The 14,915-nt window shown below is 48.4% G+C and overlaps 4 protein-coding genes across 4 annotated transcripts; 3 read left to right on the top strand and 1 right to left on the bottom strand.

Moving 5' to 3' along the window:
* Positions 1–722: 722 nt before the first annotated feature.
* Positions 723–1,794, bottom strand: ColSpa_07032 (ABC transporter atnG; the record flags this gene model as incomplete). Its single annotated transcript, XM_049273244.1, has 4 exons — positions 723–935; positions 1,041–1,419; positions 1,481–1,567; positions 1,622–1,794. The coding sequence occupies 4 exons, from the start codon at positions 1,792–1,794 to the stop codon at positions 723–725; spliced, it is 852 nt and encodes a 283-aa protein (XP_049129201.1).
* A 1,446-nt stretch (positions 1,795–3,240) lies between these two features.
* ColSpa_07031 (uncharacterized protein) lies at positions 3,241–3,423 on the top strand (the record flags this gene model as incomplete). Its single annotated transcript, XM_049273243.1, has 1 exon — positions 3,241–3,423. The coding sequence occupies one exon, from the start codon at positions 3,241–3,243 to the stop codon at positions 3,421–3,423; it is 183 nt and encodes a 60-aa protein (XP_049129200.1).
* Positions 3,424–9,912: 6,489 nt separating this feature from the next.
* ColSpa_07030 (uncharacterized protein) lies at positions 9,913–10,977 on the top strand (the record flags this gene model as incomplete). Its single annotated transcript, XM_049273242.1, has 1 exon — positions 9,913–10,977. One exon carries the CDS (start codon positions 9,913–9,915, stop codon positions 10,975–10,977), a length of 1,065 nt encoding a protein of 354 aa, XP_049129199.1.
* A 1,117-nt stretch (positions 10,978–12,094) lies between these two features.
* Positions 12,095–12,748, top strand: ColSpa_07029 (protein SYM1; the record flags this gene model as incomplete). The annotated part of the gene is made up of 2 exons (XM_049273241.1): positions 12,095–12,617; positions 12,702–12,748. The coding sequence occupies 2 exons, from the start codon at positions 12,095–12,097 to the stop codon at positions 12,746–12,748; spliced, it is 570 nt and encodes a 189-aa protein (XP_049129198.1).
* Positions 12,749–14,915: the final 2,167 nt, after the last annotated feature.

Below are 14,915 nucleotides of genomic sequence, written 5' to 3'. Positions count from 1 at the left end.
CAACGCTGGTGGCGGAATTAAACGGCTGAGGGAAACAAGTGATTGGCGGGAGAATACATGTTTAACAAGACTGCAATAATCATGCGTTGCTGGTACTTATTTATTCAGTTGCCTGCAGATGTAACAAAACACCCTTGTTGATCAATGACACACTTCACCTTACTGTCACCCGAGCTGCCACCCTAACTTGAATCGTGCTGCTTATAGAGTGGGCATAAAAAGCAGAAGACCTACTGAATCAGCACAACTAGCCTAAGCACAACGTCCCAAAGTGAGTGACAGAGGCCAGCCTAGAGAAGGACAGAGCACTACACGACTTATGTTACTGCTCTGAGCTTCTCGAACGGCACAGTTCATTTGCTATCACATGAGTCTCGTTTTTCTCGTTGCCGAATATGATACCTTTCTCATCCAGGTGAGCATTTTTGCCCCCTTGTGCACCGCATGTTTGAGATGACGATTCCCCGACAGCGAAAAGATTCGAAAAGTGATTGACTGTTGCTCACATGGAATATTACGAATAGGGCAAGTTTTTACAGCTAAGTTCCGTATTGACTACGACGGAATCTCAAGAATGACGATACAGAAAGATCCGAAAGATGAAACATAGCTATAATTTGACACGGAGGCCGATTCAATCTACAAGCATAGCCCTCATTGCTTACATGGCCCCTCTTGCGTCTGAGGATTGGCATGTCCCATGCTTTGAAATGCCCAAGTCTTCATCCTGTTTCATTGCCCTGTCGAACCAACTTCTCGCAGCTTAGAAAATGCTGAATTCCCATCTGCAATAAGGCACAAGGATCATCGTATCCGATAATCCTCCCCTCATCCATCACAGCAACATGATCGAAGCCCACAATGGTTTCCAGCCTGTGCGCAATTGCAATGATGGTGCAGCCTCTGAACGATTGTTGCGAAACATCCCAGAGGAGCTTCTCTGTTTGAAGATCTAAACGTAAGTTGCGTGATGAATTAGCTCAATATCCGCTGCGATTGTTTCCATGAAAGAGCTGTGTATGCCGTTTCCAGCAAGGCACGTACTTGCTGGTGACTTCATCGAGAATAACAATTTTACAACGTCGTAAAATGGCTCTCGCAAGTGAAAACAACTGCTTCTGTCCTTGACTGATTGACTCTGGCTTCATGTCTCCGCCTAAACCTCCTTGACCTTGGATATAATCCCAAAGCTGCACTTTACGCAAGGATTCTTCAATTGCGATGTCCGATGATGCTCTGTAAGGGTCAAGATTCTCTCGGAAAGTACTGGCCGTAAAGAAAGGGTCTTGCGGGATGGCATTAATGCTTGACCGGAGCGCAGATAAGGGGTAGTCGTTAATGTTGGTTGAATCAATGAATATTGTCCCTTCACGAATATCTAGCATGCGGAAAAGGGACACAACAAGAGACGATTTTCCACTGCAGTGCTGTTAATTTGGTCTAGGTTTGACGACGTACATCCCAGCTTGATTTCACTTACCCTCCAATGCGACCGCATATCCCAAATTTTGTTCCCGCTTCAATAACCAAGCTCACATTTTTAAATGCAACATTCTCCTCACCCCGACTGAACCAGCAAGTCAATACTTAGATGGTGATTTTTGATATGGGTTTCACTTACCCATAGGGCACCGTCAAGTTTTCAAATTCAATTCTCCCTACCCCTGGTCCTTCAGGAGGATTCACTTCAGGACCTAGGTCCTGTTCTTGGGGAGTTTTCTGTTCGAACTCATTGATTCGCGTCACTGCAGTAATAGATGTCTCCCTCAGTGTCCAACCGATCACAACGGACATTAACATCTGACTAAGGGACATAAGATTAACAAGAGCAACTGCAGTAAACCCTAAGGTGGAATGGAGCTTAAGCGTGAGAGTCACAAGTAATGTGACTATAACCAGAACGACAATTGAGAACTAGTGATAGCCATTGTTGAATCATGAGAAGTAGGTAATTTGGACGTTGAGATGCGTCAAGAAGCTGATGGTTTCGTTCAATGTAGTGTTGAGGCCATCCAAAAGCTCAAATCGTACTAATACCACGTAAAGTATCAAGGAAATGTGTACTGTAATGATTCAGGGTTAGTAAGGGTTTCTCCTATATGTGTAAATACGACGGGTAGGGTTCAACCTTGTCTGTTTCAAGAGTAGTTACAACAGATATCCATGTCGATCTTTGATTAAATGGGATTGAAACTAGCCATTGTAAAGACGAAAGGAAACTTACTATAGCGGGCTCTTCAGTTCAAGATCAACAGGTCGAAGCTGCTGTGACGTTCGTAGGTAGAAGTTCTGAATGCAATACAAAGCCAGTATGAGGAACGGGTATGAGATTATTAGCCACTGGCTAGCCGTTGCAACCAGTCCTACTTGCGCTATAGCAATAAACGCTGTTGCTACTGTGTTGAGTAAAGCAGCCGGTAGCTCCCCATCGACTAGTTGAAGGTCCTGAGAAAACAGATTAATAACAGACCCTGAGTCTTTGATGCTGAGGTATGGAAATGATGCTGAAACAACGGTTGACAGAAGACTGTTGTGTAGCTTGACCCCTGACCTTGACACTATTGTTGTCAGGCAATGTCGGGTGAAAAGGAGCCAACAGAAAAGGCCCGAAGCCTGCAGTAAAGCGTAGGTTCCAAGGTAGAAACTGTCTTTGGCTGCAAGATCTGCGGCCCACCAGTTCACCCATACCGAAGGAAAAGTGTAGAGTAGTCCGAAAATTGCCCCAAGGACTAACATTGCAGTAGTGTTCGGTGATCCCATAGTTTTAGCAAAGTACACATAAGTGTGCCAATCACTTGGCGTTTTGGGTACCTTGTTTGGCTGATCGGCACTTGAACCATCTCTTTCCTCCTTGATTCTAGAGGTATCGACAGTTTCAGCAGCCCTTGAGCCGTCGGGAACCGGCTCTCGTTGTTCAGTGTGAGAGTGGTAAGATCCTCGCTGTGTTAGAGGGCCAGAAATAGGAGGCTTGCCAGGACTGAGAGTAACGATGTGGTCTGCAACTAGATTTGGATATTGGTCAGGGCAGGCCAATACGATTGTTCTCTGCAAACCGCGTAAAAGACCCCCATGGTTCAATAGTCGGGTATAAATGCGGGCTTTGGTGATGTCCATACCACTAAACACATCATCCAATAAGAGGAGTGGTTTCTGTGCATACACGGCGCGGGCCAGGACGATACGTTGTTTTTGTCCCGTGCTCAGTGCATCGCCGTTGCTCCCAACGAGTGTGCCGTCCCCATGCGGAAGCTTATCCAAATCGGTATCCAGGTCAACTGCCTTGATCACGGTCTTGTACCAGGCATCGTCGACTACACTATGCCCGATGACGTTGTTGTGGACGGTGGTATTAGTCAGGTACGGTGTTTGGCCACCGTAGCCAACGTCCGCACCAGAAAAGAATTTGATGAACCTTGGACGTAAGGCACTTCGCCAAGTAGTGCTTTGCAAAGTGTCGACTTTCCACTGGCCACTGGGCCGTCGATAAGAGTGAGCTGAGACCTGGGGATGTTAATGTTGACGTCGCTGAGTTCCCATCGGCCTTTCTCCCACCCAAAGGCCCCATCGTGGACAACCCAATCTGCCACGTCGTGGGCACCCTGAAACATGCCTGTGGACGAGGCGGGTTTTTCTAAATCCGTACCAGGAGCACCAGAACTGCCGAAGCAGACGACCGGTGTAGTAAAGATGGGAGCAAAAGCTGGGAAGTAAATCAGTAATTTGAATGAAGACTAAGTTTTCCGTCATGAACTAACCTATGAAAAATGACAAGACCATGATCATTCTAAATCCATTGGCATATTTCAGCTCTTTGAGGCGAAGGGCTCGTAATACTTGAGTGGACCATTCGGTCAAACCCGACATTCTGATACCTTTTGTTTGTGAAAGCAGAGATATCGTAATGTCTACAGAAGTCTTGGCAAACGGTCGAGGCAATTGTAATTGTGTAAGTCCATATGAGCACTTACTCAGTCTTGATTGAAGAGCTCCCATCCATCGGTTTTGGCGAGACATTGTAAACTTGTTGACACCAAGGGTAGCCAGAAAGCAAGCTATGACTAGTAAGCAACCATTATTCCCTAGGTCTATCGTAAGTACCAATCTTGAACTTAACGATGGCGACCACAATTGGTGCAATCGAGCCAATATGGAGTTCTCGCTGTAATAAACAAACAGCTATGACAACTTCGATAACGTTTGCCCAAGCTTCATGAATCACACGTAAACCTTGTGTCACGCTTTCTACATCGGCGCTCATCAAAGTGACAGCAGCATTATCAACTTGAGCTAACAGGTTGCCTTTAACTTTTGATAGATAGCGCCGATAAGGATGCCTCGGATCTTTGTCAGGCTCCTCAGGTGAATTTGCCAATAGATACTTCCAGACAATGCAATGCCCAAATGAACAAGAACGGTAGCAACTATCGTAAAGTTGTCCGCTCCAGAAGGCCTGTTCTCAATTCTTGATTCTTGTAGGTACTTCAAGATAGCTTTGATCAGCAAAGACTGACTAAGGTTGAAGCCAACGAGACACAACCTTGGTACCACTCAAAAGGAGACGGTTGAGCCAGCAGCAAAAGCCTAGATTCCACAGTCCGCTCCATTCCTCAGGATTGTAGGGGTTTCAGCTGATATGAGAGAACCTGTGCTTCTCAAAAGACTCCAACGCCAAGATTGACAGCTTCATGCAAGCACATGCAACGGCAGTTCCCAGAATCGGCGGGTGATGATCTCTTAACCATAGGGTCCGCAGCTGAAAAACATCGAATAGTAAGGACAAACTGAAGTATAGGAGTAGGATTGCAGATGGTTGACGAGATCGGTAATGCTCGAGCCAGGAGAGTGGACAGAATAAGCACGCGTCGAGGACAGCTACAGCTGCAGCTGCCACCGCAAGATGACTCTTGTCGAAGAGAATCCAGAGAACAAGAGTCGCCAGTTGTAAAAACGCGTAATTCGCGATCGCACTCTAATTGGTTTCTTAACGTCAGCATCTAGCCGTACGAATTGCGTTGAGTATAATGCAGGACGCACCAGTTTAGAGAATTGCAATAACCGCGCTTGGACCTTGCGTGGCTCAGTGCCCTTCGCCCACACTTTGCGGTGCGCTTCGGTTTCCGTTATCGCCAAAACCAGTAGTGCTTGAGAATACTGGCGACTCTGGGAGATTCTCCCATTCAAGCGTCCAGTCCCAATACCTACCAATGAATACGCAAGTCAGTGAACGGGCATTTACAAGAATCTTTACAAATTAGCAACTTAAGGTAGTGCTCCGGTATATGGACACTTATCACGGAGATACTGGAAGGGGGCAGGGTTTCCTGCTCCCATTGAGGTGGTCTTTGCGTTCAGTTTTTTAATTTCTTAACTAAGCAAGGTTTGATCAGGGGTATAGAAACCTCGAGAACACAGGACTTAGATGGAGAAATACACAATCAACACACACTCATCGGACTTTTGCACGCTCAAGGGAGCATCCTTTCTGTCTTTCGTGATGACCAACACCCCGATCACCTCTAAACAAGAACTTTGGGAGTCTCTACTTTATCCATCGCGTTCCAGCCAAGACTGATCAGGGCATATTCGACCTGATCAGGACAGCTGATTCGCTGCTGGGTAAAGGCATCTTGCATAGCTATAGGGGGTGGTTGTGGTTGTCTACCGCACCGCACCGCTCATTATAGACTTGATTAGGGTTAAAAATCCCCATGGGTACCCATTTGACCAATGGGGATTCTTTTGGGGCCCATATGGGTTATGGGTTGAAATGGGTTATGGGTTTTTTTCAAGATTATGGGTATGGGTTTTTGGGGTACACCCAAATGGGGATTTCTGTTTTCTGGATATGGGTATTATGGGTATCCGTCACGTAATAAGCAGAAAACACAGCAAATATTCTCAGCCCATAAAACCATTCTTATATTATCATTTGGGTGTGGGGATTTTTCATACCCATACCCAAAAAAATTATACCCAAATACCCAAAACCCAAAAAATCCATTTCATGAGTTGACCCATTCACCCAACCCATTCATCTGGGTCCCCATGGGCCCCCGTGGGTTGGGGATTTTTAACTCTAGACTTGATCACCCTGCACGCTTCCAATACTTCTCGTACGAGGCAATGAATCTTCTGTGCCGTGAAAAGAAGGCTGCTTTCCCATGTGCTGCCAGTCTGTGTTACTTGCTAAATTTCTCGGAACCTGACTTAACTTACTGCTGTGAGCGTGCTTGTTTAACACAAAAGCAAAATCATCGTGGACAGCTTCCATTTTGTCTGATGATGGAAGGCGTACGGGCGGGGCATTTGGCGGCTTGGATGTAGTCCAGCTTCTCTTTCTTGGAGAGCATTCTCCACTCGTTTCTGAAGTATGGATTTGAGCAGCGACCCTGTTGAGAGGGCCTTGGGGAGTTTGATTTCCAATCTGGAGGAGGACTCGAGCTTGAGGGCACCGCCGAGAAGGTTACAATATTGCTGCTGCAAGTGGTGATGAAGATTGCTTGCGTCTTTGTAGCCCAGATGGCGACCCAATGTGAAGATAGCAAAAAAATGAAATATTGAAAATGAGCAACATGCCTAACCAGTGACCAAATCTTTTCCAGCGCAGTGTAGTAGGAGACATCACACGAAGGCTGTCCTCTGATCCTATGTCCAAGCTGGACAGCTCTGGGTCAGATGAGGACAGAGATCGATATTTGTCATGTAATATTCTGGAGAACATACCAGATTGCACCGCGGAATGAGTGAAACAGTTGGAAGCTGATCAAAGTCTGATGAGCAGAAAGAAGGGACCGCAATCTACCTAACAATGGGGGATGGCAAATGAAAATGCACACTACGCGCCTCTTTCAGAAATGCAAGGCTTTTCAGCTTTTTCGGACATTACTCATCGGGTCAACCCGAAGAAAACAGGTAACAAAAGCTGAGATCACACGACGATTGGTCTTCTCACCCCCGTATCGTTCTTACTCAATTTGCGTCTTTGATGCACATACCCCAGAGGTTCTGACAAGAAAGACAGTCGTAATCATGCGTGATAAAGCTATGCTCAAGAGCAAGTATCTGGTGCTTCGAGGCTCTTAGAAAACCAACCAACCAGCCAAGAAGCAGATTTATCGTACCATACGAGCCTCTGATGATGCTGATGCTACGTACAGCATCTTCTACGACAATGGGGCGAGATCCAAGCGCGATGAGGCCAGTTCTGAGGCCTAATTCAACTGGATTTTATAATACTATGCCCGGTGCATGCACTTAGCGATGCAATATCTACATCGAAAACTCTCGGGGTGAAAAAGATGTCATAAGCGCTTCAAGGACAAAGTTCGAATAGTCTAGTCATCAAGATACCAGGTTCTCAAATATATATGTAGTTGTGTATCCGTATTCTTTGATCATCATCTTTTCGTTCAAGTGAGAAATGTCCATGGACTTGATGTTCATTTGAGAAATCTGAACCTGAGGTGTCACAAACACAGACAGATAACCCCAAAGGTTCAAACACTCTAGCCAACTCACGGCTTTTGTCAGTCCCTGCCTTACCACTTTGTTGAGGAAATGGAACATATGAAGAATTACCCGGTGGGTACTTTCAACAATATTAGACCCGCCTATCAGGCAGGATTTGAGCGGATTCTGACCCTTAGCAGCCATTTTAAGATAGGCAAATGGGTGAAGCGACTGCATTCGAACAATCGAGTGTAATGCGATTAATACTGATCTATGCAGCTTTGATTCGTGGGAACATGCTTGGCTGGGTTTGCAGAATGTCCTTTGCCAAGACATCTGTCTAGGCCTTGGGTCAACACTCGTGTGCTTAGGATCTCAATCATTTAGTAAGGGGCAGCAAGCGATGTCATGACGGACCCGTTAACCCATGGATTCCTGTGGCGTAGAGATACACGGTTCTCTGGAAACAAGAAGCTACATCAACCTTCAGTTCGTCGGCGGGATTAGTTTCGAGCGGATTGTAACTATCTCCAGGAAGCGGTCCGACAGAGCAACAGTCATTTTCATAACTAATAGATTCGATATCGAGCAGCATCGTGGCGTACAATTAGAATCTAGGCATTGAGAGTCCCAATGCTATGTGGGTTGACAGTAAAACGGTTCATCTGAGCTGCACAGAAAATATTGACACTACCGTGGTCAACCAGAGAGGGGGGCCAAAAATACAAGGTCCAGTCAGTTACGATCGGGTATCGGGAAAGAGTACCAATGGCATTCTCCTTACAAACCACATTTCCCCGTGTTAGCTCCATAAGGACCATGGAGCCTAGCATCCGATCACTGCCTCTTTAGGAATGACAGACACAATGTGTCAACAATCTGGTTGTTATTTAGGAGGTTGTCTTGTGCTACTGAGCGTTTTAACTCGGCCTTGTTTTCACCGACACGCCGAATAGCTCTGGTCAGCTGGTCCTTCTAGAAAATCAGTCCGGGATTATGGATTGTGACTAGACCGTTATCAGCTTAGGCCTACCTCTCTGCCCCTAACCCAATCTCCGCCAGCACTTGGCACATTTATGTCGGAACTATTTATTTGAAGGCGCCAGCATTGGTCGCAGATCGAACTCGTATTTGCCGGTTGAAAGGGTATAGCGCGCCAAGGCGGACTAATTCCAACCGATCTCTTGTCAGGACCAGCTCTCTCCACAGTTGTACTTCCAATGGGTGCAGAGACGTTTGGATTAACGCCGGAGATGTCGGTAGTCGTAGAACAACGGGGAAGTCTGACCGTTGCATGCTTCCGGGGCGAGCTGGAGCTTGGGATCCTGTAAATTGCCGGAGAAAGCGCAATTCAAAAAGGCGGGGGAAATAGGATCGTGCAGATGCCCACAAAATAGAGTCTACCGACCGGCCCAATAGCCCACGCGGCTGGTCGAATTGGATTGCGTTCCCCGGGATGTCTGAGTGCGAGCCGAAAAAGCCGACCGAAATATCCGACTCATACACAAATGGGACATTATCACTGAGATCTTGGAGAAGCCTGAGAGCATTTTCAGATGACGATTCTTCCCTCTTGGTAAATCGAAGACGGGACCTGGAGTTCGTGAGACGGTTGAGCTCCCACCGCAAAGTGGCCGAGACCCGATGCAAAAAAGTATTGTCAATATGAGACGTTGCCCCTGAAACCAGCGTGTATGCTGTACTGCCAAGACTTGACATCTCGTGGATTATAGTGGTGCGCGTCTAGACTAGAGTTTAGTCTTTGCCAAGTAACAACCAACTTGTGAAGGAACACGAGCTCAAAAAATCGAGAATAATGTCAGAAAACGACTCTACATTACCGGCCACCTTTGAGTTACGTTTAAAAAGTTTCTTTCCTTTACTAAGACTCATCGATTGTTTGTTCCAAGCGTTTGCTTCGAATCTCGCCTGATCATCTAATTCGGCGCTGCCAAGACGAGCCAGCGTGGTGCCAAGGCCCAAGATGTAAGCCAAGGCACGGAAGTTTCAAAGGCATGAATTGGGGAGGCCGAGGGTCCAGAGTAAGCAAGCTACTCTCTACTTATGCTTGTAAGGGTTCCATTCGTATAGCAATCGACCGACTTGGTAGTCACTTGGTCAATCTCTCTCCTACAAGCAACGATCCCCCAGCCCTTCTGGAGCCACCCCGTGGCCATGCCGAGCCGCGTTTAAGCTCACAGTAAATGAATGCGGAGGTTGCGTTCCCCGTCGGTGCACATCTACGAGCGGCCCAATTTCGTCCTCCAACGAACGTGGCCGTCCAAGACGAGCATCTGCCGGAGTGGTGCGCATCTGACGCATCGCCGTCTCCACCTTGATGTGAATCATCAAACTTTTGGATATAAACACGTCGCCGTGCCAGATTGTTTCCTTGAAGATTTCTAGACTTGTAACCTCACCTGCACTCCCATATTTCCTGGCATTCAACCAGGTACCGTAATCATGGCCAAGTTCTCCCTTCTTACGGCAGTGCTGGCACTCGCCTCCTCCGTCGCTGGCCAGTGCGGTGCGGGCACACCTGACGCCAGAGTCACCGGCTCTGGAAGCTCTTTCGTAGCGACCAAGGGATCCAGCCAGGTTTACGCCGGCTCTGACTACCGTGCCGCCATCCAGGCCGCCATCGACTCCATTTCAAGTGGCCAACGCGTCTCGGTCATTGCCTCTGGCTCCATCGGTGCGAGCACCATAACCATTGGCAGCGGCAAGACCTTCGAGGGTTGCGGAACTATCAATGTCGCTCTTCGATCTGGCCGTGGCGCCATTGAGGTCACCAACGCCTCGGGAGTCAAAATCCCCTACCTCTCCATGACCGGCAACCCATACTTCGGTCTGCGCTTCTACGGCACCAAGGACCTCACCCTTGGCGCCATCAACATGAACCTCAGCGGCGGCCTCGGTATCCGTTTCGACCGCGACCAGGCCGCCAACTCGAACGTCAAGATGGGCACCATTACCGTCAACGGCGCCGGCAGTCACGCCGTCGAGACCTGGAACATCGACGGACTCACCATCGACCAAGTCATCGCCAAGAACTGCGGTGAGTCTGGACTGCTGCTCCAGAAGACCACCAACGCCCGCGTCGGGCTCGTTGACGGCAACAACGTCGGCGCTGGCACTGGCTACGGAACCCTCCGCTTCGCCAACAACAACGGCCAGCTGTCCAACGGAGCTTACACCACCAACGTCTTCATCACCAAAGTTGTCTCCCGCGGCGGTGGCCGTGGCATTTTCTGCGTCTCCCAGTCTGGTGGTGCCGAGATCGGCAGCATCGACCTTGCCAACAACGGCAACAACGCCATCCTCATCGAGAACTGCTACGGTGTCACCATCAAGGGCGGCACCGTCAACGGTGGCGGCGAGGTCCGCATCTCCGCCCGCACCGAGTTCCCCAACACCCGTGACATCTCCATCACTGCTAGAGTCGATGGCACCACCGTCCGCGAGTCCCCTTGTGGTACCAACATCAAGTGGAACCTGTCCGGAAATGGCGCTCGCAACATCTGCTAAGCGTGGAATCTAACCGGTGTCGTGGGTGGTATTAAACTGAACGCAGCCTGTATTTCTTTTCATCAGTACATTATTCTTTCTTCTGGTCCCAGCAGGCCAATGTCACATACTTCTACCTCCCGAGATCATTGATGTTGCTCAGGTTCATCCTAGGCCAGCAATAGTCTACCGAGCGTTACGCTTTGAAGTGCGTTGCTCTTGTAGGAAGCGAGGCTTTCCACGGAAAGGGCCAAGTGGGGATTGCTGTAGCCCAAAGTAGTTCAGCATATCATTAAGAAATGCAAAAGCATGCCTCCCTCCTACGTTGACTTCCTAGTAATAGTGTACTTGTTTACTTCGTGTCTTCTACTGCCGATGCTCAAGGGTTGGCTCTCTTGTTCCCTGAATAGGAGACCGGGGATGGTATATATGCATCTTTGAACGGTGGGTGAAAAAGAATAGTGGTGGTTTTCCCGATCGAGTTTGTCCAATTTGCGGAGATAACCAATCACAGCAAGAGCAAGGCAGAAAGAGGGTGGTTTTCACTGCGTGTCTCTTGAAAATAGATTCTCATGTACGGCCATTTACACAAGTGTTCTGGGTCACACCGTTGCCTTTCTTCTATTTTTTCCTGCCTATATTTACACATGGGGACAACTAGACTCAGACCCTTGTGAAGGTCGCTGCTCCTTTTAGGCTATTCGCTAGTCTAAACCCCATGCAATTTTTCGGTCGCCATCCAGTGGTTAACTTTAACTCTAGTCACTTGCAGCTCATTGTCGCACTTGATTACTCCAATAACTACCTTTGAGAGACATTAAAACCACGTCTGCGGTCTTGCAAGGTTTTTGGTTTTCAAAAGTCAACAATAAGACTTTTGGAATCCTTCCGCATGGGTGGGCTATTCTTTCCTGTTTCACATGTGGAGCGGCAAGACGTACCGAGATTAGGCACGATATCGGCGTTGACTTGAACCGACCGAGACACAGAGCGCTCGAGCTTCTCTGCGCTATGTACAACGTGGTCCCAATTAAAACACACCGCAACTCTCAAACGCGCCAGACGAGCCACCTCACAGTTGAGCCTCAATGCACCATCAAAAACCCGACCGACCCCAGCACCCTTCAACGACGCCATAATGCCCTCCATCCTCGCCACGGCGATCCAGTCATCACTACTTAAGGGCACCGCAAACTTCACGGCGCAGATCGTCAACCAGCACAGGCAGGCCGCCGGCGGGCCCCCGCTCGACGTGCGCCGCGTGCTTGAGTTCGCAACCTTTGGCTTCATACAGGGCCACATCAATTACTGGTGGCAGCACTTCCTTGAAGACCAGTTCCCCAACTCGGCCAAAGGCCGGAGCAGAAAGGCATCCATTGTCGAGCCCAAGGTCGAGAAGCCGGAGAAGCCGGAGAAGCCGCTATCAAAGAACTACTTCAATGTCGCCCGCAAGATCCTGGTCGACCAGACCATTGGGCTTTTCATGATGAACTCGGCTTTTCTCATAATTACCTCTGCACTGCGTCTAGGGTTCTCGCCTTTGGTCTATCAGATTTGGAGTGAGAGGATATTTGACTTGATTAAGGCGGCGTGGAAGTTCTGGCCGCTGGTGGCCCTTTTCAACTTTGCGCTGGTGCCTGTGGGGTATAGGGCACTGGTTGGTATGTGTGTCGGGTTTGTATGGAATATGTTCCTTACTTTCTTTCTTTTGTAAGCTTGCTGCAAGCGGATTCTCATTTGTACAGAAAAGGTTGCATCACAGCATGGAGTTGGTTGGATTCGGAATGGTTAATCCATGTATCCTAGCCTAGTTGGTCCTCTCAGGATGGGAGGCCGTTTACAGAGTAATTCTCGTCAAAAGCCAAGGTGGATACTAATAACAAGTTGTGAATGGGTTTCTTTGTCTTCTTCTCACCTGTCGCCATGTCGCTCGCTACGAGTCCGGGATCGGGAAGACGATTCTCAAACATGAGAGCCAAGACATGGAACCCAATAGCCCGCCCAAAGCTTCGAGGATGAGATATATGTGCTCGTCCACACCCTTCGGAAGTTCTGCAACCAGAAGGTTATAGAACTTTTTTCGACGCAACGTGATTGCGGTTTATGGGAACATTTATATCGCTCGACTAGTGCCTTGCAATATCTTACCCAGAATCGTTGATGTTGGAAGCCGGCCTAAGACATCACCACGACTTGAACTGTGGATTTTCGGGCTCGTTCGTAATGTTTTTCAGGAAGACCCGAAGCTTTTTAGGGGACGAGGACTTGAACTGTGGATTTTCGGGCTCGTTCGTAATGTTTTTCAGGAGGACCCGAAGCTTTTTAGGGGACGATGACTTGAACTGTGATGCGATGGACGAAGCAACGCAAGAAAGAAACAAACCTACCCTCAACATACTGCACATGCAGGCCATTGATTGCTGATCAATAACCCGAAGCGCATTGATAAGGATGATTCCTTTCAGTTTTCCACAGCTTTTCGGTTACAAACGAGGGAGAGTAACAATGTTGTTTAGCACACAGAGGTTGCCGCGATACCAATTGCCATGTGAGTAAGTAATGGTAATCATAGGTCACACTGTTACCGTCATTGAAAACATCGCGCCAGCGAGGACGGGACATCGAACCACGCCTCGAGCTCCCTCCCATTGAGACGAAGAAACTTCGTTGCTGTGTAATTGTAATTCGAGAAGACGAGGTAGTTGCGCATCTTATCCACCAAAAGTTGATGCTGCAAGAAAAGCGTTTACGGCTGGGCGAAGTACGACTCAACCGAAAGCGAAAGAGTGATGTTGAATTTACAAGCCAGACCTTGCCACGCCTGCTTCCAAAATTAGACATTGGATGGACCTCGTCTCCGCCACAATATCAAGATCTTGTAAGGGCACGTGATAAGATGTTCAGGTGATCCTTGACCAACGGTTTGTGGCTCGAGTGTTGCCTGCATCCTCTGGGTGACTCGGTCCAGACCCGCCGCCCCGTTGGCGGGTACAGGGTTTCCGGCCGGCAAAGAGATTTGATCGGTCTCTTCCGGGGTGCAAGGAACGTCCCTGGCTTACGGGGCCTTCCGTGTCAAACCCCGCGCGGAAATGCGCGTTATTTGGTCTCAGCATTACCTAGATTGATGCAATTCCCTAGGAGCACCCTGTTTGATTTACACCTCGGCTGCGGGTACTCATCAAACCTTAATAGATGCACTGTGCAGCACGTCGCGGCAACAGTCAACTTAAGCTGGGACTAATCCTTACTGACTAACGTCCACATACTCGCACCTGGCTCCGGCATTTAGGGAGACCGCGAACCATGGTCGACCTGAAGATTGGTAAGAAGAGTTTGATAGTTATTTGGAAACTCGCTGAATCGCCAGGATGACTATATGCAGATAAAAGACGAGTGACTTTTGAATCGTGTTATGGCTGGACCAGGTCATCTAGAAACCATTCCATGATTGTTCGAGCGGCGGCACAGAGATAGATACTTACAGGGACGGGACGGAGGACTTTGCTGTCAGGATTTGAGACGCACGTACGAATCTGAAAGTGGAATTGCAGCAGTCTCCAGGTATGGCCAGATCATTCCCAGGCAGTCGGATACCTGGAACGTAATCGCAGTGTGTCTAAGTTAGCCTTTCCTTAGTTACTCCCAAAATCACGTCGATGATATGGAAATTACAGAAAGATTAAGCTCTCGCTTGTGGCTCCACGTTGATTACGAAATCCGGAACCGGCCAATAGCTAGAGAGGGGGAGGAAACCAGGACGTAAGCTCTCGATTTCTACTTTTAACCGGGCCTGTGTGGTTGGGGGCCCCCTTCAGTACCCAGTCTCAATGAGTCCAGGGCATCTTCTAAGGCTCACCGACCACTAGGCCATACTTTGAAGATAGTTGTTCACCAATCAAGCGTAGGTTCAAAGTTGGGGGCTGGATCTGCGTCGCAGCATCAGTCCGTCGCAGAAAGTC

This window comes from Colletotrichum spaethianum (assembly GCF_022836535.1).
Source record: "Colletotrichum spaethianum MAFF 239500 DNA, contig17, whole genome shotgun sequence".
Classification (NCBI taxonomy): Eukaryota; Fungi; Ascomycota; class Sordariomycetes; order Glomerellales; family Glomerellaceae; genus Colletotrichum; species Colletotrichum spaethianum.
The sequence above is the reverse complement of the archived record's forward strand: the minus strand, read 5'-3'. Positions and strand labels throughout refer to the sequence as shown.